This window comes from Columba livia, chromosome 3 (assembly GCF_036013475.1).
Source record: "Columba livia isolate bColLiv1 breed racing homer chromosome 3, bColLiv1.pat.W.v2, whole genome shotgun sequence".
NCBI lineage: Eukaryota > Metazoa > Chordata > Aves > Columbiformes > Columbidae > Columba > Columba livia.
The window spans coordinates 116,733,922-116,760,322 of NC_088604.1; the positions used below are offsets into that span (position 1 = coordinate 116,733,922).

At 42.9% G+C, this 26,401-nt stretch overlaps 2 protein-coding genes across 2 annotated transcripts in view; one reads left to right on the forward strand and one right to left on the reverse strand.

Annotated features, from left to right (window-relative positions):
* PAK5 (p21 (RAC1) activated kinase 5) overlaps window positions 1-26,401 on the forward strand; it is a 156,757-nt gene that overhangs the window by 1,940 nt on the left and 128,416 nt on the right. The window contains exon 2 of the mRNA XM_021298709.2: window positions 2-76. Coding sequence (XP_021154384.2) covers window positions 28-76 — 49 coding nt within the window. The 5' untranslated portion in view covers window positions 2-27. The remainder of the gene's footprint in view (window position 1; window positions 77-26,401) is intronic.
* On the reverse strand, window positions 2,962-17,406 carry LOC102084118 (D-beta-hydroxybutyrate dehydrogenase, mitochondrial). The gene is made up of 4 exons (XM_065059897.1): window positions 16,632-17,406; window positions 9,028-9,180; window positions 6,164-6,294; window positions 2,962-4,009 (listed from the first exon to the last, which is right to left on the reverse strand). The coding sequence occupies exons 1-4, from the start codon at window positions 17,389-17,391 to the stop codon at window positions 3,662-3,664; spliced, it is 1,392 nt and encodes a 463-aa protein (XP_064915969.1). The 5' UTR covers window positions 17,392-17,406; the 3' UTR covers window positions 2,962-3,661.

The window sequence follows — 26,401 nt, forward strand, 5'->3', positions numbered from 1 at the left end:
GGGAAGCAGTGACGCGGAGCTGGATGCATGTCCAACGGCTCGGGAGGACGGGTGACGCAAGGCATGAGGCTGTGTGGTGAGTCACAACAATAGATAGCATCATTTTAGCAGAAAGCATTTCATTATTTCCCCTGCAAGGAGTGCCATTTGTACAGCAGCTATTTTGTGCTAGTACTTTGTAGTATGAGTTGGCTGGATTATTAGTCTTGTGCTGTTCTGCCTTGGTTGATTGCTTTCCTCTTTGGAACATACAGCATCCAAGCCCTTCTCCTTTTTTTTCTCGTTGCCTGTTCTGTGTAAGATTTTTTGCTATTGCCACAAACAAGGAGACACGTGGGTCTTGGCCTAAGGCCCAGGTGAATTCTCCTTTTTTCACTTTGCGGAGCAACACACATTAAATACACATTAGAAAAGCTAGCGCATGTATTTTGAAATTTAGTCCATTAGGAAAATAACTGAAGATTCTATCTGAAACACCCACCTGACTTGACTCTGGAAATTGTGGAAACTCTGGAACCATACTATTAACGAGTGTGGGTACTTGGTATTTCACCTCAAGTGTGGATGTGTGTCTAAGTGCACGTGTGTTTGGGGAAGGATATTTAGATTTTTACGCTTGATTTATTTTCTAGTGGTGATCATCTTTCTATGAGCTTTTTGAGAGTGATAACGAGGATTCATGATTCAAAACGTAAAACATCCTCTTTCAAAAGCTGGATGTTTCAAAGCACGGTGGCTTCAAGAGCAGAGCTTCTCTGCCTTGCCACCTGCTGCTCTGGTATTAGGGTACTGCAGCAACTCCAAAATAAACAGGATCAAAATCCTGTTAGAGAAACCTACAGTAGTCCCTGTCTTTAGAGATAAATAAAACTCAACAGAGAAAAGTATTCCAAGGTCTGAAGCCTCAAGGTGTTGGGCTCTTTTTGGCTGACAGCTCAGTTTTGGAGGAGTGCCAGGCTAATGCAGGCATACAAGTAGGAGGCTGCAGACAGATGTAACTATGTGCGCTAAGGAAAGTGCAAACTGCCCAGAGTGTCGAACATACCCTAGAGGTTTGTAGCTGGAAATTACAGCAACTGTTGCTTATTTTGGATGTTGTAAATACAGGCTTCTTGTGTGGGTCTGCACTTTGACTTGACTTGAGGTAAAGGTGATTTCAGGGTTATGTGATTTCAGATCTGTGGAAGAGGGAGTGCTGCACCCCTTTTGTGATCATTTCATGTGAGGATCTCTTCCCATTAATCTCAGGGACTCTGAAATCAGTCCTGGTATGTGGCGTTTTTTTAGGTGTTCTTACCTAGCACTGTACCTTGGAGCCCGTATAACACAGTGGGAGGACTCCAGATGACTTTCAGTAGGAGTGTATCAGGCCTCTTAATAACTGAAGCTCCGCCTCTCTCTATTAGTTCTTTATATGCAGATCATAATATTAAAAAGCTAAGGCAGAAGAGATGTAAGACAATAATTTTGTAGCTATTTTTCAGTTAGCTTCCACACCGACAGGTTAGACAGCAATGAAAATACAAACTGTCTTCATTTGTCCCACTCGTTCTCATCTGGCCTGTCACTGTATCCCATGTGAGACAATACACACTGCAAGTTCTTAGTTGTCAAGACCATGGAATAAATGTTCTGGAGTATTGCTCATCTGGTGTTACATGAGGCTACTGAAATACTGATCACATTCTTCACCACACACACAGCAAATAAGGCAGGGATTTTCAGGTGAAAGTATTTCATGTGCTCAGTATTGGGGAGGCAGGTCTTCTGGTGGTCCTGGGTCTCAGCAACCATTTATTGCTGTAGCTTTTAGAAATGCAAATAGAAGGGAGATCATGTAATGGAAAGCGACATTGTCTGTGAGGCAGAGAGAAGCACATGGATCCTGGGTCTGATGGAGAAACATCTGGGTTTCAAAGCTGCTTGTTTGAATTCAGTGCCTACTTACTGTAAGGAAGGGTAATCTGTACAAAGAATTGCTAAGAGCATGAAAGCAACTCTTCCAAAGCGATGTAAGGCTGGTGAAATCCCCGAGGTCAAGCAGGGAGAATTCCTATACAAGAAATCAATTGGTTCAGTTGGAATAAGCCTTGTTCCTATTCCCTTGCTTGGCCTTGCTCAGTTGTGGTTAAATGAGGAGAGTGCATGATAATCATCTGATAATCTTGCTGTTGACAAGCAGGGGAACAGGTGGGAGCCCTGGCTTGTCCTCTTACCAGTGTGAGCTCTTGGGATGGGTCCAGCATTTAGGAGGAGAAGTAAGATGTTCCACAAGCTAAAAAAGGTGCAGTAAGACGACTGTTCCCCTGCTGACTGTATCATGAGAGGACCTGTAATAGTCTGTCCGTTTGCTCATCTCGCCTATGTTTCTTACTCAGACTGCCCAATTACCCACCACAAGGGAAAGTAACTTTTCTTGGTAATGAATTCAATATATTATGAAAGATACCCCAGGTAGAGGATGCAATTTCTGGTTCAGACCAAAAAGTTAACTAGGTCAACTTACAGCAGAGTCTTCAGTTTGATATGAGAGACCTGGCATGGCGAAGGCTAATGCTCCGTGCTGCCGTTCTGTACCTACCAGTGTCACCACAGTGGATGCCAATTATTCTGGGATCTTTTGGTCCCAGAGTTCTTGGATTTTGTGCCATGCCACAACCAGGCCAAATTTAAAACTGTGTATGTATAAAACAGGAAGCTGTTCCACATCAGTTGGTAAGAGACTGCTAATGAAGCCACTCTGCTCAATTACTCTCGTAATACATGTTATGAAAGTTTTCCTGTTCATTTTAATAGATATTTTTTCATCAGACCTTATTCCCTATAATAGTAGCAAAAACAGAGCTTCAGGCTGAATATGTTCTTTCTAAGCTGCAGGTTGCTATTGCATACTGATATCTGTCACCTTGGCATTTAGCTCTCTGACTATACTTTAGGTTAACACATTGATTAATCCAGACATTAGATAAAAGATAGAGTTTATTTAGAATGGAATATTAATTTGTAAATGGAATATGCTACTTATTTTCCAAAGTCCATGACATACTGGCTTTGTTACAGATCCATCCAGAACACCTGAAAAAGTGCTGAACTGTAGTTAGCCAAGACCTTGCTTCCGTATTACAACTTTATTGTCCAACTCTTCCTAGCTTTCTGCAGCCACTTAACTCTATTTAAAGTATTTAAAGGTCTAGTGCTCATTCCTAACTTTTCCATTAACATCTCAACAAATTAATAATAACATACTACTTGGGTTCCTACAAATAAGGTATTTTCATGTCTGCTGTAATGATTTCAGGTAGGGCACGGCCCGGTAGGATATGCTCCACTTTGTCGTGTCTGCAACACAGTAACCTGGTATTGCATTAGAAAAAGATGCATTAAATTTTCTAGGCAATACATAAAGCAGCATAAGTGGATGTATGTGTTTTTCTTTCCACATGGGAGAAATAAAGTTACCTAGAAAAATGTGTTAATTTTACATGGAGTCTTATATGCTTCTCCCAATGAAAAAGTGACATTTCTGATTAGGGACACCATCTGAAGTTTGTATCAGTTAACTGGTGCCACTCTACTGATTTCTGGGGGTGTTAGATTGAGCCCTGGCTTTCACATTTTGAAAAACTGCCCGGCCTGAATCACTGAACAGTACCAATGTAGGCTATGCAAGTTTTACTTTACTCAGAGCATAAGACATAAAGTAATCCATCACAACAGTTGGGAATAAAGCACACACAAACACCAGTGCTTTTTCCTTTAGCTTTGCTACCATGTAACGTGCCTTCGGTGCAGGAGATGTTAAAGCATCTACCATAGCATCTACAACCTCATTGCCATTAGTGCTTCCTTCACTGAGAATGCTGTTGAAGAAGTTTGCCCGCTCTTGAACGTATTCCTTATTGTAAACTGCCTTTTCTTCTTCACTGAGGTCATTCCAAATCTCTTCGGCACTGATTGGTGGCTGAATTTTTGTAGAGCGTGCATAATTTCCTGGCTGAATAATACAGACCTAAAAGCAAGATGTAAAACTTACCACAATGCAATCAGTCATTCTGAATTCAATTAAATACGATAGTCAGTAAAACAGATCAAAAGCTTTCTGCAGACAGATTTCTTCCAGACAATGCTGCTTTGTTGAAATTTTAACCTTGAAAACTTGACTGAAATCAAATATATTCCTGTGAAACATTGCAGAGGTGCTTTATTCTGACTTCCTCATTTCACTCTGATGTTAATGTTCTTGTTTTGACTACTCAGCATACCTTCACAGAATGCAATAATGCATCTTTGATTCATATAGAATGCTTAATGATATAAATGTTTTGACAATAGTGAGACAAAGCATTTCAGTATGACTTTGATGTCTCCAAAGTGGAATACTTTGGATTTTTCCCTCAGTGGCGAATCTCCTGATTGGTAATTTTTTTTTGTCCCAGTTTGGGACAAAAGGAGATGTCACAGGGAATTAGAAGGTTCTGGGGAAAAAATAGCTGTTTTCTCCAAGTGGGTGTAATTAAAATAGGTGTTTTCAGCCAAGTACAGAGGGGACCAAAGGTCCTGATCTAGCTCTCACTGATGTCGTTAGCAAATTTCCATAGATTTCTGTGCGTGTGGATTTAAATTGAAAACACACAAATCCTTTACTGCTCTGCCTGTTCTCTTTGCATGTGTTGTTGCTACTGTTCTGCTAACTTCTGAGGCTTCTGGGAAATTTCAGAGCAGGCTTAGCGCTTACAGTATGCATGCCTTTCCCCCATTAGCAGTGGGCTTGTTAAAACTTTGTAGATATCCAACATCAAAAACTCCATGGCATTTAACTGACTTGATTTCTAAAGATTACAACCCCAGGTGAGAAAGGGGAGCACGGGGAAGAGGGACAGTGTCTTCTGTAAGCTCTTTGCAGGGCAGGTTCTGAGGCAAAGGCCAGCCAGTGTCTTGCATACAGTGAGAAACAGAAAAATAACTCTCATAGATATTGTGGAAATGTCTGGCAGTCTGGTTCACTGTATTGTGTGCTGAGGCTATTCTGGAGGTGGGGGAACAGTAAAAATCCCAAAATGACCGGAGTAGCTAACCTGTTAAACTAAGCTCTTCCATGCATTCGAGATTATCCTCAGCTAATTGGTGCAAATCCTCATCGTGCTGTGTGGAATTAGGATGTGTAAAATAACTTGCATTTTATAGGTTTATATTTATCCGAGAGGGGTAGTTAATAATGTGTGGCTGTAATTTCCTCCAACACAAAGCTTATGAACAATACTGTAAATCTGTGTATATAAGAGGTATACCAACATAAATCCTCAAGGGAAGACTTCTGGTGGTTGAGAAATGTTTCAGCAATGGAGTGACTGCAGTGAAAAAGCCCAGTGAATCTACTTAGTGATCTAAGCTTCAGGTTTGACTACCAGTGTTGCTTAGACAGGGCACTAAGAGCACTCTTAGAGGCTCTTAGGTTTAGAGAATAAAAACATCACTTTGCGTGATACTGCCTCTTGTAGTGTAGCTATTCCCACAAAAAGGAAGGAGCTTTTAAGCACTGATGTTGTGAGAGGAGAGAGAAAGAACCCCTCATGTAGGTGACAAGCATGTCGCTCACACCTGGGCTCTTTGCTCCTGCAGCCACCCCAGAGAAGGGTTCAGTTCCCTGGTGCTGTCACAAGCTCTTCACAGAGCATGGCACTGCACAGGCAGGCCTGACTTGGAAAGTTTCTCCACTGTAGAGGTTGTGGAGAAAGGGTGGAAGTCTGATTGTTGGCACAAAGCAGAGGAGTGCTATCCCACAGCTTCAAAGAATGGCAAACATTACCCAGGTCCACCATTCTTAGTGATTTCCAGCTCACTAATTAACCACAGACAAACCACCTCTTTCCAGGGGGAAGCTGTACCCCTGGATTCAGCTCAGATCTTTATCTTTGTAATTCAGATGCACAGCACTTGCTTTGCACAAGATATTTTGCATGTGCTTGTTCCCTTGACCAAAATTTACACTCCTGCACCATTATCTGGTATTGTTTCTGCAAGTGGCTTGCTTCTTTCCCCACAAAAAGATGCATTTCAGCTCTGTAGGAAGTTTCAGGAGTGAAACTTTTCTTATTCTCAGACGAAAATCCATGTTGGAAATAGCAGGGAGTTTCACACAACAGCTACTCATTACATCACTTACCCGAACACCGAACTTCTTCATTTCCAGTCTTAGAGCATCACAGAATCTCTCAATAGCTGCCTTGGTCATAGAATAAATGCCATTTCCCAGAGAAAAATAGGCAATAATGCTGGACATGAAAACAATGCGTCCTGGAAAGAAAACAGTGCAAATAACATAGCTTCACTCTCAGTCTTTATCATAGAAGTGATTTACCTGAGTCTTCTGAGCTGCTAATAAAGTAGTATTTAGTATGATGCTGTTTTACTACATAGTATGGCAAAGCTGGGCTGTATAAGTGTGAGGTCCCAGCACAGAAGTGCACCAAGCTGTGTAAAGCAGAGAACTTCACACAAAAACCTTCCTTCCATCTGGTGACAGATGCTGGGCTGGACAAAGCGTAACACATGCCCAACGTGCTGCTTATTCCTGCTGAGTCCTTCCAAGTCTGACACAGGATGAAAGAGCTGGAAAGAAAGCAGTCCCCTTAAAACTTTAAACTGAAGAATAGTAATAAAGGACAATGCTAGTAATAGGAGGAGTGCAGAGGAGAAAAGCAGATGATTTTCCTTGTGGTGGATATGTGACTACTCATACCACTATTTCTGCACTGAGACCTGGCTTACAGCTGTGCATACAAAGCCAAAATCAGATTGTACAGTGATAAGCTGCTCCAGAGAAAGGTGACTTGACAGAATGTGTGCAGCCTTACGCTGCCTTTCTGTGATTTCCCTGATCTGTGCTGCTTTCTTTCCCCGTTATAACTCTTGCCAAGATCAGGCATGCATTAAATAGCAGAAATTTCTTATTTGAGGTGCTGGGCTGTTGTTTACTTGTAAACTTCTATCGCATAGTCACACCATGGAGTAAGAAACGTGTGAATGTGGATACACAAATACCAGAGGTGAGAGAGAAGGTGGCCTCGTTGCTAACAACATGGAGAATGTAGTTGCTGTCACAGATGCAGATAGCGTCTGTGCCCCAATCTGACCAAATGGTACAGGCTTGTGGGATATCAAAAGGGTATAATGAGAATGCAGAGAAATCTGTCATTTTGAATTAGGTTCCCTGCCTTCCTACATGGTGTCTGGAGTAAATCTTACACACAATAACAGAACAACTACCAGCTTGCTGATCAAGATGCTGCATCAGCTGGCCTGGCCATCTGGAAAAGTTATAGGGAGATGTTGCTTCTCTCAGAGTAGGACACTTAATTTTAGGAGGGCAATACGTTCCTTTGCAAATATTAATAATATTTAAGTTTCTTCTGGGAGTAGGGGTAGTCAGATGCTTCCTTCAGAACACAGCTACTGGCTGGTAAGATGGTAGGATGACCTCTGCCTCTGTTATCCAGTAGCTAAGTGACTTGGGGCAGGCACCCAGGATGTGGGACACATCACTTCTGTCTTTGCCTAAGAGAGCTTTCCTAGGAGACTGCTCTAACATCCATAATTCAGGCTTTTCATTTGAACAGGTCACTTGCTGCCCCCAAAAACATGAGCTTTAGCTGTCCTGCTGACCCAGCAAGGAAGGGAACAGCACAAAGATTATTCCTAGAAGTACTTTGGCTTCCTCTCCTACATAGATGGGACTTGAAAATAGTGTGGGCAGTTAATCAAGGCAGCACTGGCAGCCAGGAGTGACATGCACAGCACTCTTTCGAGATAAGGTATTGTGTGTGTGCAGCCACCCAAACCCAAATCTTCTAAAAGTTTATGCATGTGCTGAGTATCACACACACAATTAGTCCCTTTTGCTTCAAAGTAACCCCTTGCAATTCACGAAGTCAGACAAATGCTTCCAGTGTTATCAGCATCACAGAGTTTTAGTAGTAAGTGGGACATGACAGAAAAAAAGTGACGTCTCCCCATGTAAATGCCACGTAACACACTGGGTATATACAATAGGACATTCTTTTACAAAAACACATACAGTTTGCAGTATTTAAAGGTGTCTTTTTTTTTTTTCTTGCATCGGAATATCATCAGCCAAAGGCAACCAAGCAGGAAGAAGCAGAGCAGCCAAAAAGGGGATGCTTTTATCTTACTAATGTTTTGTGCAGCAGTGGCATCTGGGGCTTCTGGAAGAAACCTAGCCCTTATTGTGCTTGATGCTGTATACACACAGAACAAATCCTCACCTTAAGGAGCTTACAACTTAAATAGACAAGCTAAGCAAAAGGGGGAGAAAGCAAAAGGGTATCTTTCTAGCCCAAATACAGATGGCGACAGGTAGGGAACAAACTGCAGAGCAACTGAGACATGCTGCAGGTGGCTATTTGAACCATTTCTTCTCAGAAGAAAGGATAAAGCCCATGCATATGGAGGTCCATGCAAATGAATTTATCCCATTCAATACCCATGCATCTCTGTACAGTACTGTTTCACATACTTGAAGTTTCCTGCAAAGGTCACAGGATCTTGCTAGGCCTGGAACTGGAAGCTGGATGTCTCTAGTTCACCTCGGTAGGATCATCCTTCCTCTCCTAATTGCCAAACAGTAAAATAGTAAAGCCTAAATAATAAAGATAAGCAGGAGTTTATTGGATCTTTGTGTTTTCTGACTGTCAGTGCTTGAAAAGTCTTGCTTGGGCTTAATGATCTACTGTAAGCATTCTCTCTCTTTTGAATCAAACACTGAGATAATTCATTATTTGTAATTACTTTTTTTCTGTATATTCTAAAGACAGAATCTTTAAGGGCATGTTTTCCTCTCAGGGCTTTACCCTCTTTTCAGGATCAAGTTGCTCTTTCAGGCCACCCAGAAGGAAGCTGTCATTTCAGTTCAATGAGAGACAATTAAGGCTTCTTTTATAGATGCTACATTACCCTGATTATAGTAAGCTAATTATTCTACAACTCTAAATAACAGTGGATTAGCATTACCCTTGTATTTCCTTAGAAGAGGAAGAAATGCCAGAGTTGTCCTGATGCTCCCAAGGAGATTCACATCTGCAAATTTTTCATATTTCTCCATAGACAGCCACCCTGTCTCACCAAATGTTGATATTCCTGCATTGTTGACAAGCCCCCAGAAACCTATGGAAGAGAAATGTCTCAACAAGCATCTTTCACTGCAAAACAACCACCATTAGGCGACAAAACAACAGTAGTGATTTGGAAACAACTTTTTAATTGTTATCTTTTTGTCTTTTCTACTTATAAGTGCAGGCACGTTTTATTTAATGAAGAAACATAATTGTGTTCTTCATCTGGACTATGTAACTCTCAGTGCTATTTAATAATCACTTTAAAGTCATCTTAAGTTATTTATGAATAACATGATCTGGGAGACTACATCTTACCGCCAATGCGGTGTACCATGATATTTTAATTACTTTAATCCCAGTGCATGCTATGAGCAGCTTTGTGAAAATTATATTAAGCAGTCTAAAGGCTAAGGGGTAATATTTTCAAAGTGCCTGATTAATTTAGGAGCCTGAATCTTGGAGCTTTGGCTCAGGATTGGAGCTTTGATTCCTTCTGAAATCAGCCAGAATCAAGTACATGGGTGTAGCATTGCATAAAGTAACCAAGTAAGGTCAGTGGCTACAGTATTTTTTGGATTTTGCACTCTTGCCCAACTCTGCTCCCCACATAACAATGCATCTTAGAGCCATGGAGCCCAGCGCCCTGACATGCTGTAAGATTTCAGTGTTTACAAGCAGAAATGTATCGGCAGCAAAGCTTGTTCTGACACAGCTCTACATCAAGTGCAAGCCCTTTAGCCCAAAGCCACAGAACACTTCATGTGAGCGCTAATAACTTCGACTGTTGGAAATGCTTTCTCGTTGAAGTGTCGAGTGCTTGCAGTTCAGAGCTGACGTGCTGCCTAAACATGCTGATTAAGCCACGCTTACTTGTTCTTGCCCTCAGCGCACGTATCTGTAGATGTATGGTAAAGCAGTGACATGGTGCTTTCGAAAACATTCCTACTTCTGTTCTCAAATCCTGACTGAAGGTATTTCTAGGGTGACCAGCAGTGTAACTAAATACACAGAGGAGGTAGCTAATTTTGCAGCCTGTCTCCACCAGCCTTGAAAATTTTGCTTATGCATTTTTAAAGATTTCTTGTATTTGTTTGAGGCAAATGATTGTTTTGTCATGCTTCCTACAGGATCTCCAAGCCCAAGTTTATGGTGAGGCAGAGTGGACAACAGTGCCTCTCTGGACACAGGGCCTGAGGCATGGGTGTGATGTAACCCAGCCATAGCATCTCGCGCCTGTGGTGGCAAAGATATCCTCTGGGGACCTTTGGTCACCCTGGTGAAGGTGTTGCAGAAACCCTTGGGCTGAACTCTTTCTGATCTTCTCTGACAAAGCTTCTGCAAGGATTTCATGGTATCTTGGTCCTTCCAGAGCCCTGCTAGGAACTGCTAATACATTATTTCCTTTACAACAACAGCTAAAGCTGAAAGTCAATTTTTTTTAAATTAGTCTGTAAAACAGACCTCTGTAAGCTTATTTCTCTTTCTTAAAATGGAACTAACCCCACGGGACTGACATCCTCGTAAATTTTTTTAAGACCAGTGGATTAGAGAGTCCTCTGTAAAAGCTAATTATCAATATTTTGTACTTGCATGTGATCTGATCTACAGATGGACTGCGTAGCTGCATATCCCATCTGTTTCTACTTAAGGCTGGAGGCCTCTGTACTTAGCTTTATTTTTATATAATCTAACACAACACAAACTAAAGCCCGGCATTACTGTAAAAGCTGTTGCCTGCTCTTTTCAGCTTTACCTTTCCTAAATGCCACTGCATCCTGCACAGCAAAGCAAGAACACTTGCTCCACATATCCCTGAATTCCTTAGGGCTTCAGAAATACAGCCATCAAACTTTAGACAATTGATTTTCTTCCTCTTTCTCTAAACTGTGAAACACAGAATTTAGCTTGTAGGGCTTGAGTTTTCCCTCCAGCCCTTTGTCAGCTGTCGCTCATGCCCTTCCAAGAGTCCAGGCGGTTAGTGGTAAGGCCAGCCTGAGTGTACAAACAGGCAGAGTTCACAAAATAATGGCTCCTTTCTGTGCAGATGACAAATCAAAAGAGGAGAAAAACTTGCTTGAGTTAAACTGAAACAGACATTTCTAAAGAGAAGATTAAATAAAACATAATAAGATATTTTGCTTGGGGTCAGTACAAAACATTTTAGTTGCCCTCAAGCAAAACATATTGTTACTCAGAACACTTCAGCATTCCCAAGTGAGAAATGTTCTGATATTTTCCACAAATTTTCCTGCCACTTTGTTCAGTTGAATCAATTTGCAAAATTCTACCCAAATAACAAACAGTTCATTATTCCCTTATGCCACTTTTTCAGAAGGTTTCCCACCTCCTGAGAAACAACCTGCCCAGCTATGTACGCAGGATACTTCAAGCAGCTTTGGTCTTCCTTTCCTGAAATGTTTGTGGTAAAAATTAATGCTATAAATGTGCATACAAAATATATTGTATATTTGCTTAGACAAATGCAGCTCAGATAACCTGAGACGTATAGTCCTTAGATGGAAAGCTAGAAGGACAAGGCACAAGTAAGAATTGAACCCGAGAAAGAAAAAGACATCGCATTTCCTGAAAGTGTCCATGCACACATTAGGAAAAAGCAGCTGAAGTTTGATCAGGAAAAGAAAAATTACTCAGACTGTCAAAACAGAACTCAGTCCAAGCACAGTTTAGGAAGAGGGGTGTTCAGACCATATATGCTACAGCAGGCAGGGAATAAATAAACTGGGAAGCAGAACTGGTTGTCAAATTGATTTTCAGTGATCTCTGTGTTGGGAAAATGGATCCCAAGGACAAAGATTAAGAGCTGTGGCAGGGGATCTAAAAATCACTTTAGGAGACCTAACTTAAGATAATCTCTGAATTTAGCCACGTTTTCTAAACTCAAACACGTATTCTTGATTTCATGGGTCTTTGGAGTTTCTGTCTAAACCTGAGGCCCTCTAAAAATGACAGGCTCTTTCCTGAAAGATTCCAATCCAATACTAGAGGAAACCGGGCAAAGGAAGGAAAGTGTGATTTGCCATATTCATATGGAAAAAATGGAGGGAACAAGCCAGTCTGTCTGTGGCAATGAAGGTTGTTGGTGGTGACAGGTCAGCTGCGACTCCTGAGTTTCAGATACGGACACTCATGAGTCACCAGCCTTTGCTCGGAATATTATGTTGTGGTCATCTTCATTGAAAGGATGAGTCTATTTGAATAGGAAGTCTGGTTGAAAATATGGTACTATGGGCCTACTGGGTAGATTCTGTGAATAGGAAATAACAATTAAGTGGAGGGGAGTATTTAATAACCTACAAGTAGGATGCAGGACTGAAACTAATATCGCTCCCTTCTAGTTAGCTACATGTCACCCACTCACAATAGGCAAGGAAGGGAATTCCTGTTTTAAACAGAAAAAAAAATTGAGGTTTGCTTTAGAGCTTAAGAGAATTGCAAATCAACATGCTCCAAAGTTCTTGTTCTACTTCATCTTGGTTTTAATGTGCAAGAAGTTTCTTCTTTTTAAGCAAGAAAGGACTCTAAATATTTTAGAAAGTCATCTTAATGGGTGCATAAGCCATGAAAAGCAATTAAAAAAAAAGAAAGGCAGGAGAGACAGCTCTAGAGAATGAGCTACATGCTATGGAAATTGATTTGCCATCCTTTCAGACTGACATAATTTTACAGTCTAGAATAGAGCAAATATTTACAAGGAAACAAACTATGAAGTGGTCAAATATCCAGCTAGTTGTGTCACCTGTAGTTTGGATTTCTACTGTGGCATAACAGAGAAGGTAAGGTGGAGTTTGGGTTATTTATCTCATGGTTACGGCATAACTAGTGTAGGGAGTACTGTCCTTTATTCCTGATATTTAGTTGTACATTTTATACTAAATAGTCTACTTAAAGCAGAAGTTATTCCAGGCACAGGCCAGAGCACAGTATTCCTCCATCCTGGATGACCTCCCTTAGCACCAGCAACTGCCGACTGAGGCTTCTTGGATTCATTTTCCCCAGACCCAGGAACTTCTCATTTCTTTCCATGCAGTGAATTGACTCAGTGGGAGAGTGACTCTTGTGTCCAGCGGAGTCCACAATGAGGCGGTTAACTTCTTCATTGGGACTTTAGGCAAAAAATACAGGCTCTACAGTGTAGAGCCTCTTCAACTTGGGGTCTAGGTTTGAGGCAACTAAAATCTGCCAAAGAACAAGATTCAGGATGGACCTGAGTTCTCTGAGCCTCTGTTTGCTGCCAGCTTCTTGCCTGGAGAACCCTGTGTAGCAGATTGCACACTCTTCAGGACAGGGACTCTCTTACCTTGTGCATGTATCAGGTCTAGTACAAAACAGTATGTGATGCTGACCAGGCTCAACAGACTTTATGAAAATATAAGCAAAAGCACTCTGCAAGTTTGAAGGGAATAAAATAGTGCAGAGAGGTGTAATAAATGCAAGAAAACATGTATTTTCATCAACTACAAAGAAAGATTTCAGATAAAGGACAAAATTTTGGCTTATCAGATTACAATGACTTGGAAGACAGCATATCTGCCAATGTCTGGCATTCAAACAAGTCATACTTGTCTGAGATTCACAGTCCATGGAAAGGATGATACTGTAATCATAAAGAATAAATATTTACTCTTTACCAGTATTTACTGTGAGCTATTTAAACACAGTATGCAAAAAAGCGATGGCTGTTCAACTGCTTTCTCCTTGTTTGTTACATCTTCTGAGGTTTCAGTGTGGAATGCGTAGCCTTCACACACTCACCATTAAACCTGAAGATTGCCAAAGGGGTTTCTTTTTGACCATTTTTTGAATGATACAGGAATGTTTTAGTGATCTGACTTTCTAAGTCCAGCACACTGTTGTGATGTACTTAAAATCTGTGGTAGCTGAGTTAAACTGATTATAGTAAAAATGGCATGAAGTGCAGAGAAGGAACAATCCCTAAGGAAATGTGTAGTGATTCCCAGAGACAGATCTCTTTTTTTCAGTTTCTACAGGGCTTTGCTGAATACAATTACCTGTTCTGAGGGAAGGGGAGAGAGAGACAGAAATGTCCAACAGTTCTTACCAGCTAAAAGAGCATCCAGAACATTGACTGTAACTATTTCAAAGGTGGATGCTTTCACAGCTTTTTAAGTAAGATAATCTGTGATCTACTATAACCTTTCAGCACAACCCTGGATTCCTACATCAGTTTGAATTGTTTGTGCAAAAAAAAAAAACCCAAAGCAGGTTTTCTGTCTGTCTAGTGCTTATTTAAAACGGTCCACTGGTCTCACCACCTGCTCTTTCTTCTCCTTAACACAAATGTCCAACATATACTTGATTTTCAGTGTGATCTGTTTCCTGGTGCAGGCCCTGGATGCTCCTGTCTATGACCCAGTAGGGAAAATGTCCCAAGGTTTCACCACAGAAAGTTCCTTAACTGGTGAGCCATTGAGGCACATGCTGTGCTGCCTGTGCTTTGGGAACCTTTGAGCAGCAGATAAAATGCTCTCTGCAGAGCAAATGTCCTTTTCTCATCTTTTAGGTACTTTCAGAATATAAATGCAGTTACAGGTGGTTCATAATTCTCTTTCCTAATGAAAAATAATGTCATTAAAAAAAATCTTTGACCAGAATGTAAAAAAAAATAAAAATTAAAATTCCTATCTTTAACAATAAATTGGTTAATAAGAAAGTTAACCTTCAGTTGAATTATTAAATTGAAATTGTTTTTATCAAGTTAAAATGCCAAAGAAAGCATCTATTTTCAGAGATGCCAAGAAGGACCACTCCTACTAAAGTCTTATGCTTAAAGATTCTACATGAGTATCCTCACAGTTTCATTACATTTGAGATAAAAAATTTATGCCCATATATTTTATAAATTATGAAGAAGACTTATGGCATTCACTCTATTAATATCAGACTTTAAAATAACTTTTTGCTCTTTTTTATTTAATAAATTTAGGAGGACGATTACTTGATAATTGGGAGTTTCCCAAATGGCGTATGTGCTATCTGAAACTATAAAACTAGATTTTGTCTTTCTTGGCCCCTCCAGCAAGCCCTGACATCTCTCATGTGATTAGCCTTGACCTGAAGGCACATCCACACACTTATGAGCAAGGACAACCAGTAAGTTAGTGCTGAACTGTGGACTCGAGTCTACATGACAGCATGAACACCATCATTGCATAAACTGTCAGAATTACAGGATAAATTGTCTGTAACCCAGAGTTTCAGGTGACCCAGTCCCCATCGAGCCTGTAAGGGCTTGTGTGAGTCATCTGTGTTAGCTCTGCAGCTTGGGAAAGAGCCTGAGAGGGGAAGGCTCTGCCTCTTAATCAGATAAGGTCAAGATCAACCATAAATACACTTACTTACTGAGCAGCATCTAGGCTTTTTCTTACTTCACTTCTGATTTCACCCCTTTCCCAACATGCTAATAGACCAGGCAGGCAGAGGCCTTGCATTTCATTATCGTTCTGCATGCATTATTCTTTGCTTATATTCCCTTTGTGAGCAGGAGGTGTTTGTAGTTCTGAGGGAATCTTACTTCTGAGCCTGAGTAAGCCTGTTCTGTGCCAAGTGGATCCCCTGGTATTATGCTGGGTGACTCTTGCCCTGCAGCCTAAGTAGGAAAGGAGGTAACTCTGATCCTACTACCTGCGCCCTGTCATGTGTTCTTAAGGGATAACCCAGGATTGAGGTTGTCTGCAATGATTCTGCAAGCTAAAATCTATCCATTCCCCTAGGCGTGTGTTCCCTGTAGGGTGTATAATTGACATGTTTCCTTTTAGGTAACCCTTTGAGGGATGAGCTTGGCAAACCTCAAGTTGTACCACAAAACAGCTGGTCCCGCGTGGCAAGGCAGCTGTCTTATCGGCATTTCTTTTATTTATTCTCCCTTTCAGAAGTCATGCCCAGAAATACATCACCTTCCTGCTGCCTCCTCTGTGTGCACACTTGTTCTTTGCATTCTCTGCAGTTTCCTTCTGTTGGATACCTGGGGAGGGATCCCAGGGATCCCTGTACTGAGGATTTTCTTTTTTGGCAGACAGGTAACACCTGTGGCACAGGGAAAAGCGCACCTACTTTCCACTGTCAGCATCTTTGGATAGGCCACGGTTTGTGTACTGCTTAGCCAAGCACCAATGCACTTTTTAATATAAAATATTGTTGTTATTACTGATAGCAGTAACTGCAGTTAAGCACCCTTATTGACACTTCTTCCTAGCCACGAGTGACAGTCCAGCTGACCCTCCCAGGCAGCTCCTGCTCAGCAGCCCCCTCCAAACCCCAGGCGAACCGAGGGGCCGTTTTCGGGACGCCCGTGTCCGCCGGTCCTGCTCCTCCCTCCCGCCCCTCACGCTGCCCGGGAGCCGCCTCGCCCAGGCGGCGGATGAGGCCGGGCCGAGGAGCGGCCGCCCCCGGGGCTCCGGTAGCCGAGAGCGGGACTCGCACCGCCGCGTCCCAAGGACATCCCCGCCCGCCTCACCTCACCTCGCTCGGGCAGGTGGCTGAGCACCAGCTCCTTGGCCGCCAGCACGTCCCCGGCGCGGGTGACATCGAGTCGCAGGACGCGCAGGCGGCCGCCACCCGCTTCGCGCTGCAGCCGCCGCGCCCCCTCGCCGCCGGGGCACAGGCAGCCGGCGAAAACGGTGAAGCCGAGCCGGTGGAGGCGGAGCGCCAGCAGGTGCCCGAAGCCGCTGTCGCAGCCGGTGATGAGCACGGCCCGGCCGGCCGGCTCCAGCGGCACCGCCCCGCTCCGTCGCAGCCGCGCCAGCAGCAGCAGCAACAGGAGGAGGAGGAGAGGGGCCGCTGCCCACATGCTGCCCGCGCCGCCGCCGCGCCGTGTAGGCGGGAGGGAGGCGGCGGGGAGCGCCCTGCCCGCCCGCCATCCCCTCCCCCGGGCAGCGGCGGTCTGCAGGCACCGCCCTCGCCCCCGTGGTTGCGGGTTTGGGGCCGGGCGGCGGCGGTGGTGAAGGGAGCCGGCGTCCAGGTGAAGCCTCCGGCTTGGTCTCTCCCCACTGGCGACCACGCACCTGTTGACCCCCGTGCTACTCGTGGCTTGTTTGGAAAAAAAAACACAACAGTGCAGGCTGTCAGCATCGTGCGATGGCCTGTCGGCTGTATCTGTGCGGTCAAAAGGGAGCTGGGTCGTGCTGAAATCCAGTGTTGTAGTTGAGCCTCTCTGCTCACCCGAATTTCCCACAGTCCAGTCACTACAGACTAGACATAGGGTGTGACATGAAAGTATCATGAGTATTTCTAGATCCGCGAGATGAAGATTTCTAATATAGTTGCATTATTATTTTATAGTAGTTGTATGGTATAGTATTAAGTGGATGTGGGTTCTTATGGCCCAGATCTCTGTCTGCTATGTTATAGCAAGGGTGCCTATAAACAGTCCGTGGTAGAGGAAAATATCTGTTTCTTGTAAGCTAAAATGTCAAGTTTATACTGCTGAACAAAGATCTCTGAGAGCTAAGATTACAGGAGAACATTAGGCAGTGTTTTCTCTGCCCTTCCCTCTGAGGAACTCTCCAGGCAGCTACTGGAAGGGATAGTATGTCATATCTGACTCCTCTGATTAAAATGAAATTGTTGAAAGAACATTTATTAATTGTGATTTAAAGTCAGCTTGTGAAAAATACAAAGGAGCCAGAATCATTCATTGACACATACACAGCAGCAGAGGAAGCAGCTGGACTTAATGCACACAGGGATGGTCCTAAATATTTGTGTAATTTGCGTCACTGTAGCTCCATAGTCAGCCTTGTTCACTTTCAGTAGTTTGTCTTAAATATCTCCTATATTGGGTTGTGGCAGAGGGAGTTCAGAACTGGTGGCACCTGGCTGTTCCTGAGACTCCAGAAGTGGCACTGGTCCTTGCAGTCAGCTGTGTTTTGTGTTTGCATGGGGATCCATTTGCACTCACATAGAGTGTTTTGAATGACATTGTAAGAAGAAAGGGAATAATTCTTATTTAAATTTCTTTTCCATGGGCTGAGGCATTCATGTGTCTCTACTCTTGTCAGCTGCCCATCTGTTTAGATTGGCTTTAGCTTTAAATTGGTCAGTGCTCTCTCTTCTGCACTGCTCAGGCATTGAGTAATAGGACTTGAAGCCTCAAGTGGCTTGGAAAAGGAGGTTGTGCTTTGCTGCCAGGAGACAAAGTAGAAAGTGGGATGGTTAAACCCAAAAGAAGATAACCAGACACCTGTCCTCAGTAGGATTTATTTGATCGTGCTCCATCACACTCGGAGAGGCTGTTCTTTTTCAGGCTTCAAAAGATCACTCAGTCTTCTGCAAATACATGAGTCACAAAGCTTTGTCTTTACATTTAAAAAATATGCAACCCTCAAAATAATGAGAGTTGATGACAGCCTGTCCTCCAGCCAGCTTCCCTGTCTGGTTCCCTCTGGCATAGAAAGATGGGGAGGGATTCCAGATTCACCTCCTCCGTGCCTCCCACCCACCTCTCCTCCACGTCTGCCAGTCTCTGCTCTCTCAGCTTTCGTGTCCTGTTAATAACACGAAGATCACAGGTAGTGACAAAGCTATTCTCCCAAAGAATAAAAGGTGACCTAACTAACCTCTGAATCTTATGCTGTTTCTATTCCATGTAAACTTCAAAAGATATTAAAAATGTGGCACACAAATGCGGCATGCTCCCATCTGAGAACAGGAGCGGTATGTTCTCAGAGCAACAGAATAATTTAGACTGAAAGTTATGGGTTAGAACTGTGTCCTTCACAGTTTGAAACAACTTCATGGCTAGCTAGTCCAGTAAATGAGGCCACTTAGGTTTAGTGTTTGCAGTAGAATTTCTCTGTTTGTTGGAATGATTTTCCTCTGGTTCGTATTATTTTGTTCCTAACTCAAATATACCTGTATACATGTGTAGACATACATACACATGGATACATGTTAATATTCCAAAACATGGATACATGTTTTGTCTATTTTCTGAAATCCCTTTTTCATCTTTAGAACTAATTTTAAATGAAAACTTTATATCTGTCTTAATCTGTTCTACCTCTGTTGTATGATTCAAAGCAGTTATGGTTTACCTCTAGCATGTTTAAGCAAAGGTCTGGATTGTGAGGAAGTAGATGAGGAAATGACAGATGCCAGAGGCTGATACTGATGAGGATCTGGACAAGTCTGTACCTAAAACATGCCCAGGGATCTTCCACTCTTCGCGAGAGCCTTTCTGGGAACAGCAACCTGTGAAGTTTATGCTTAAAGCTTTCCTCTAGGTCACACAGTAAGTTTCCCAGTGTGAAATAAGTTGCTACAGTTAAAAAAAAAAATGAAGAATAAGCTTTCCAGAGGCACCATAATCTCTTCTTTCGTGATTGGAGAGGCAGATACTTAAAAGTGCTGCATTTCTGAGAACCACAGAAGCTGCAGCTCTTCCACACTTTGGAAAATCAGTCCATTTCCAGAAGTGCCCAAGTCTGGATTTAAGGCATTTAAGATTAGGCTCCTCCTGGGAAAAATACTGCTCGGATCTTACTAGCTCCATTAGTTGTTGGTCTGAAGCAAATTAGATGGAAAAAAAGATGCTATAACCCTTTCATTGAGCAGAGAAGTGTTGCCATGTTGTTTCTACCCTCGAAACAGAGTGCATTTCTGAAGGACTGTCAGTTTGTTCTTAGGTGATGGCTGGAAAGGACCACAAAAAAGGAGAGCCGGGATGGGCTGTGTTCCTCCAGCGCACTTTAGGTCTTGCAGCCTGACTTCAGGGAAGAAAGATATGCTTTTTACCTAGTTCTGAGCAGTAGGTCAGTGGCTGTGAGGAGCAGAGCTTGCTACAGGACATTTAAATAATACTCACAGATCTTTATCTAGCATAGCTCTGGTAGAAATCAAGATACAAGGGAGGGGAGGAGGCAGTGTAGCTTCTCTGCCTTTAATCACCTTCTTATCTTTTTGCCTTTTCTCATGTCTTCTCACCTGTGTTTATTTTACCAATTCTCTTGTTTCTGTTCCCTCATCCCTCTTCTCTCCTGGCAGTCTTATCACAAATTGGAACTGTCTCAAAATTTGCCATCTGTCATGCTCAGTGGTACCCACTCTCAGTAGTGGGTAGGAGGAGTAATGATAATTGATGTCTTTCTTACAGCCTCAACTCTCCAGCATGGTGTGGAAGTCATTATTATTTTTATTTTCTGAAGGAAAGATGAAACTGTTGCCTTTTCAGTTAATTGCGAAGCCATCCTTGGTCTCACGAGAGTCATTTTGGTGCAAAGCATCTCTCTGTCAAAGCTTCAGAAAAATGCTGAGAATGTGACAGAGTGCCCCCTAACAGCTCCAAAGAACCAAGCAAACCTAGGAAACTATAAACACAGACCCCCCTTTTGTTTAACATTCTTATGCTTTTGAAGCCAGTTTCATGATTTCTGGGGTGCAGGATCAGGATTTCTGACCTGTAGGAGCTGGCTGTGTATTCTCTTTGCCATCCGTTGCGTCTTGAATAGCATAGCGTTCTGCTGACCTTACCTGGGACTTTTTGATACTGGTACAGTGAAAATGACGCTTATCTAACAGAAAGAAGGATGAAACTCATCTTGACCAGCCCATCTGGATAGAACTTTAGCAAAATACATTCCTGCCTTCTAATGCTGACATACAGATGACACTGCTCTCTGCAGCTATCCAAAAAGCTCAAATCTAATCTGCTTCTGCAGGCAAGCATTTTAGGACTGGCAAAACTAGCTTTCCAGGAAAAAAAAAAAAAGTTTAAAAAGTGTATTTTTGGTGCAGTGAGACAGCCAAAGACATTCTGAACAGAAATGCTTGCAGTTTTAGATCTGGCACACTGTGCGTCCTAGTTGAGAACTCAGCCAGTGAACGCTCCGCTGTGGTGTCGAAGGAAGGGAGCCAGCTCAAGGCTGTCACCGCATGTAATTAGATAGGAGCAGTTGCACGGGGGCTGCGCATGGGGAATAGCGAGTCTTCGAAGACTAAGCAGGATGTCTGCTTCTGTATAATGTGATGTGCTGTATTAAAATCGGGACTCAGTTGACAAAACAGATTTAGGATGCCACGTGTACTGCTGAGTGTGTCATAAAAGGGAGATGGCAGGAGTATCTCTACCCATAAAATATTTTCAAATACTTGTCACTGTGTACGATGTCCAGTCCATTCCAGGGATGAAGTCTTGTATTTGTCAGAAGTTATTTTACTAAGTCCTCAGGATTAAGTCCTTTCTAGCAGTATTGGAGTAGTAGCAAAGAAAGGGAGTTGGGAGGGAATTGTCTCAGAAGAAGGAAAATCCACCTTCTCCTCTAAACTGAAGTGACTGATCCTGTTTAAACTGGAACACCTCTGTCCCAGGGAGAGATGTGTCATGGTTCTGCTGGTGTATCCTTGTGCATGGGGCAGTGTGGAAAGTGAAAAGACACCCTGTACCTTCCATTTGTTACATTCCAGAAACAAGCACAAAATTAAACACGGGTCTCATTTCTAACTTACAAGACAAATATTGGATGATTCTGACTTGAAATTCTACCACAAAATGACCCAAAGTGAGTAAAAATACTCAAACTGCTTCTCCACCCATACTAATACCCATTTCTATCATGGAAGGATTACTGCAGTGTAGCAAATTGAAGCTTCAAGTGTTGTTGGGGGATAAGGATGAGAAGAGGTCAAGTTTCCTTTTTTTCCTGGTGACCAGAGCTAGAAAGTGCTGAAATCTAAGTGGTTTCCTCCAGCATGTATTTTCACTTTAGCCGTGCAGCGTGGACACAAATTCATTAGGTAAACTGTTTTGAACCTGAGGGTTAGGATTAGATTAGGATTTCTCTCTGGTTAAAATCTAATTCATCTTGAAAAAGAATGTTTAAATGCAATGGTTATTCCTGAACTTCTCCGTATGATGAAAAGCCCTTGCACTATTGGACTGTTGGGAAATTCCAGTGGTGTCAGAGTAGATAAAAAAAGAGTTCAATGGTGATGAACTGATCCAGCATAAGCATTAGTAAATTTTGAAATAATTTAACTCAAGCCCTAAATATCCCACTCTGAACCTGCCCCGTAATTTTGATTAATATTGTGTAATAAGTGCCTGAAAAAGCACAGGGCACATTTACACCGATTTGACAGGAAATTGTCACAATGCAAAAGGTAGAAACATGAAATCTGACTCAAGTTGCTATATCCTAAAAGATCAGTAAGAAAATATCAGGACCTTTCTTCCTTTCTGAGGGTGTAGCTTACCCCTCTAAGGACAGCGTGCTCATGACAGCACCAGGGTCCATTGGCAATTTTTAAGCTAGCTCTGATTGCCTCGCATCTGAACCGGAGCCAAGACTTTCTGACGTCAATACAAAGATCTCCATTACTTTTGGATGCCTGATTGCACTGTGTGGATGTGATGACAGAACAACAGCCTGGAGCTCATACAGTCACATAGGCAGCGGGGTTTTAGCTTTTGTGTAAGAAGTATGCTGAGCTTGCTGTTGCTCCCCTTAGTATTCCACACTGGCACCTGCAGATTTGCCTGTTGAAACAGTTGTTTTTATGGAAAATCTGTCCCACCAACCATTTTACAAACTGAACAACTGCATCGTCTCTGCTCCTCTGTAATCTTCCAAAGCCAAGGACCTGAAGCTTTGCGGTTTGCACAGATCAGCAGAGGACAATATTGACAGTGTCGTGTTACTTGTGCTTGGGAGTTAGTATTTCCAGGGCGATGCATGTGCCAGACAGTGCCCACGAGATGGCAGCCTGTGCAGTAGAAAAATGGGCCCTGTTTATATCTCCTGCACGAAAAGGGGATTATCCTGTACACGTGCCACCTTCCCTCTGCAGGCAAAGGAGGCCTCAGCCCTGCAGCCCCGGCCAGCGCACGCTGCACGAGGTTTAAGCATTCGATAATGCCGTGCAGATGTGCCAGCTCCCACCTGTGCTGCGGGATCTGACAGGTGAGACGTGCTGAGAAGCATGGAAGTGTCACAGAGAACCCAGACAAGCTGGGATGTTTTAGAGCAGGAGTGTCAAACTCATTTCACCGGGGGCCACATCAGCCTTGTGGTTGCCTTCAAAGGGCCAAATGTAATTTTAGGACTGTATAAATACAACGACTCATACAAGTTGTTATGTGGCCCCCGGTGAAAATTAGTTTGACACCCCTGTTTTAGAGGGATAGCAGGAATGTTACATCCCTGAAAACACAGAGTCTAGAAGGGAAATGCAGTGAAAAAGACCTGGGAGGCAGGTGGCCAAAAGCTGCTTTGTGTGCATTAGTGGCAGAAGAGCTCTGAGTTTGCACTGCAGTAAATATACGTGAGCACAGGAGGGTGCTGCTCTTTCTCTGAATTAGCATAAAGAAGGATGTCTCTTCTCTGCTCTTTGGTGCCATCAGCTTACAGGCTTCAGAAGAACGTGTGTTCATTCATCCTGGACAAATACCTAGGTGAGGCTAGCAACTGAATAACCCCAGATGGCTACACCTTTCTAGAGTAAAGTAACATTCACATAAAGGCATATTGTGCTTTTAGGTGATGACCAGCCACAGCCATCTGTCTTCTGGATAAGCACCCACATCTGTCAGCCTGCAAAATTGTGTCATAAGGACTCAATGCTGATACAGGTGAAGGTGTGAATCATTTTACTGTTGTCCCTCACTAGCTAAGGGACAGTTAATCAGACGGCTGGTGGTTTAAGGTCCTGTTGCCCTTGTGCTTAGTTGTTCCAGGACAACCCAGAATGTGACGCATAATTTGTCAGTTGGTCCAAACTGCAACAGTCTAGACACCGCTTTCTACTAGAAATAGGTCTACAAAATTAATTTGCAATTTTGTATTGAGTATCATTTGCCTTTCCTTAGCACTATGCCAACTGGTAGCAAGGACAGAGAAGCCTAGATTCCTTATTTACATGTCTGTGTTGCCCCGTGTGCAGGACAAGCGTAATCCATTCACCACCCCTGCCAAAAAAAAAAGAAGAAAAAAAAAGCCCAGAGGATGGAAATACAGGAAGATTTGCATTTATTTTTTTTTAAATAGAAGTCGAAAGTCAACTCCATGGTAGAATTGGAGGGGTGCAAGAGATGGAAAGGTGGTGTACACAGTGAAGGGGCTTTTAATATAAGAAAGAGAGATACTGAAATTTGCTGCTAAGTCTGCTGGTGCAATTTGAGCCCTTGAGAGAATGATTCAAGAAACAGCAGCTACTACTTGCCTGCTTGCACCTGGTCCCAAACCTCACTTATATTATGCAAAAGGAATTAATCAATAGGTCTGGCTTCCTCCCGGAGTGTAAAAGCCTAAAGAAAAGAAGCCTTGGCTTCTCTGATCTAGTTCAGTCTCCACCTGCCAGAAGTGCCGTCAAACTTCCTGTCTTTGAGCAACCCTGCGGGTTTACCTTCTTGGCCCTTCAATAAGTGAGACAGGACATAAGGCTGGGCTCTGGGCTCAGAGGAGGAGTACATGGTTTGCAGGACCAGTTTTTGTAGATAACAGGATGTAAATGTTATTCTTCAAGGCAGTTTCTAATCCCTTCTCCCTGCCTCCTCATGTAGCCCTGCTTTTCTGGGAAATACAGGACCTGTTTTTCAGCAGCTGTGTGTTTACCCATACCCCTCAGCTGAGCAGCTTCCCTGACTCAGGATCTTTGCCTCCTCTGATGGTTGCATCACTGGTACGAAACTGTAACTGCATTATTACAGAAATATGGGGGCTCTTTTTTTGAGCCTAGGCAGTGTGTAGGAGATCATTTGGACTGGCACCCTCCCAAGCATAATGTACTCAAATGTCATTCTGCTCCTGGGTAAAGCTTGGATTCTTCCCAGCTTGTCTTCTCCTTTGGCTTGCAGCATCTGTGTGTCTTGCTCTCATCTCTTGGCATGTGGATGCCTGAAGGTGTAGAAGAAAGTGCTCTTGTTAATACTGGGAAAGTGGAAATAGATGTATTTTAAATCCTAGGGGGCTGGGCTTTGCTTAGGTCCTTCTGCATTGTTCTTCGCATCATGCAAATGCCCACTTTTTGAAAAGGGCCCCCAAATGAAAAGGAGATGCTTTGGAGCAGTGCAGTGAATGTTCAAGGTCTGCTGACAGGACTACGGCTGCCCAGAGTCACTCTAAATTGGGTCATTTTTAATGCTCCTCACAGGGGATTCAGAGCATAACTTTAAGCACATTTGGAAGTTTGGATTTAAGGTCATCTCTAGCAGAACCCACTGGCTTTGCTCTGACAGTGTGGGGGGATGTTGACACAGTCGTGTTTCAGATCAGTGAGAATTGAAGCCTTTACTCAGGTAGCAGTGAGAACGTTTCAAAGCTGAGTTCTTATCTGGGTTGCCAAAGAATATCGTGTTTCTGAAAGCTATATGTCACATGGAGGCTGTTAAATAGTGAATGCCAGGATGCATAGCTAAGTGTTGACACACAGAAGAATCTGTCTTCTGAGCATCAGCTTCTCTGCCTGGCAGCAGCAGTGGGATGCAGTTTATCTAAATTTGCTCAGCTAATTTTTTTCTTTAAGTCAATAATAGCTTTTTCATTTCTTTCATTAAATAGTTTCTGATAGGAATTTATTTTCCCAAGGGAAATGGGAAGGACTTGAAAATTTCTGAAGAAAATGAGAAAAAACCCTACCATGAACTGTAATTGTGTGTTCTACTTTCCAAAGCATTTCATTTCCCCTCCTGAACTGTCATTTGACATCTAAAGGAAAAGGCCTGTCAAAACCTAATTAAACCAGGCTCAAGTTTGGGCAGTACAGCCTCAGAACCAACATTCATCCCTAGTCCTGCAGGGTTTTAATCCTAGACATGGAAGAAATCAAAACCAGTTCTTTACCCTGTCATGCCTGTACTACAAGGGAAGAGTGGAGACTTGGCAGAGGTCAACAGAGGCCCAAACACAGCTTCTTGAACTGGCTTTGTGCACCCCTCTCGTGATTAAAAACACTCAGGGACCAGCTTTAACTTACATCAAAGAGCTTTAACTTACATCAGCACAGATGTGGCCAAAGCAGTAGCGCTCTATGCTCAACCTGCTCTCCCTGTTCTCTCCCAGCAAGTCCTGATCTTCCCTGCTCTGTGTTGTGATCATAACAAAAGTGGTTCTGGCTCGTCCCTCACCGAGCAGACTCACTAGGCAGAATCAAAAAATTATTCAATAGTGTCTTTAAGTAGGCTGGATTTTATAGCAAACACAGAGGAATTAAGCACCAGCATAGAAGCCAGCATCTGTTTAAATACTCAGTATTCAGAATGCAGGTAAATTTGGAGGTGCTAACTGTTTGAAAGCAAA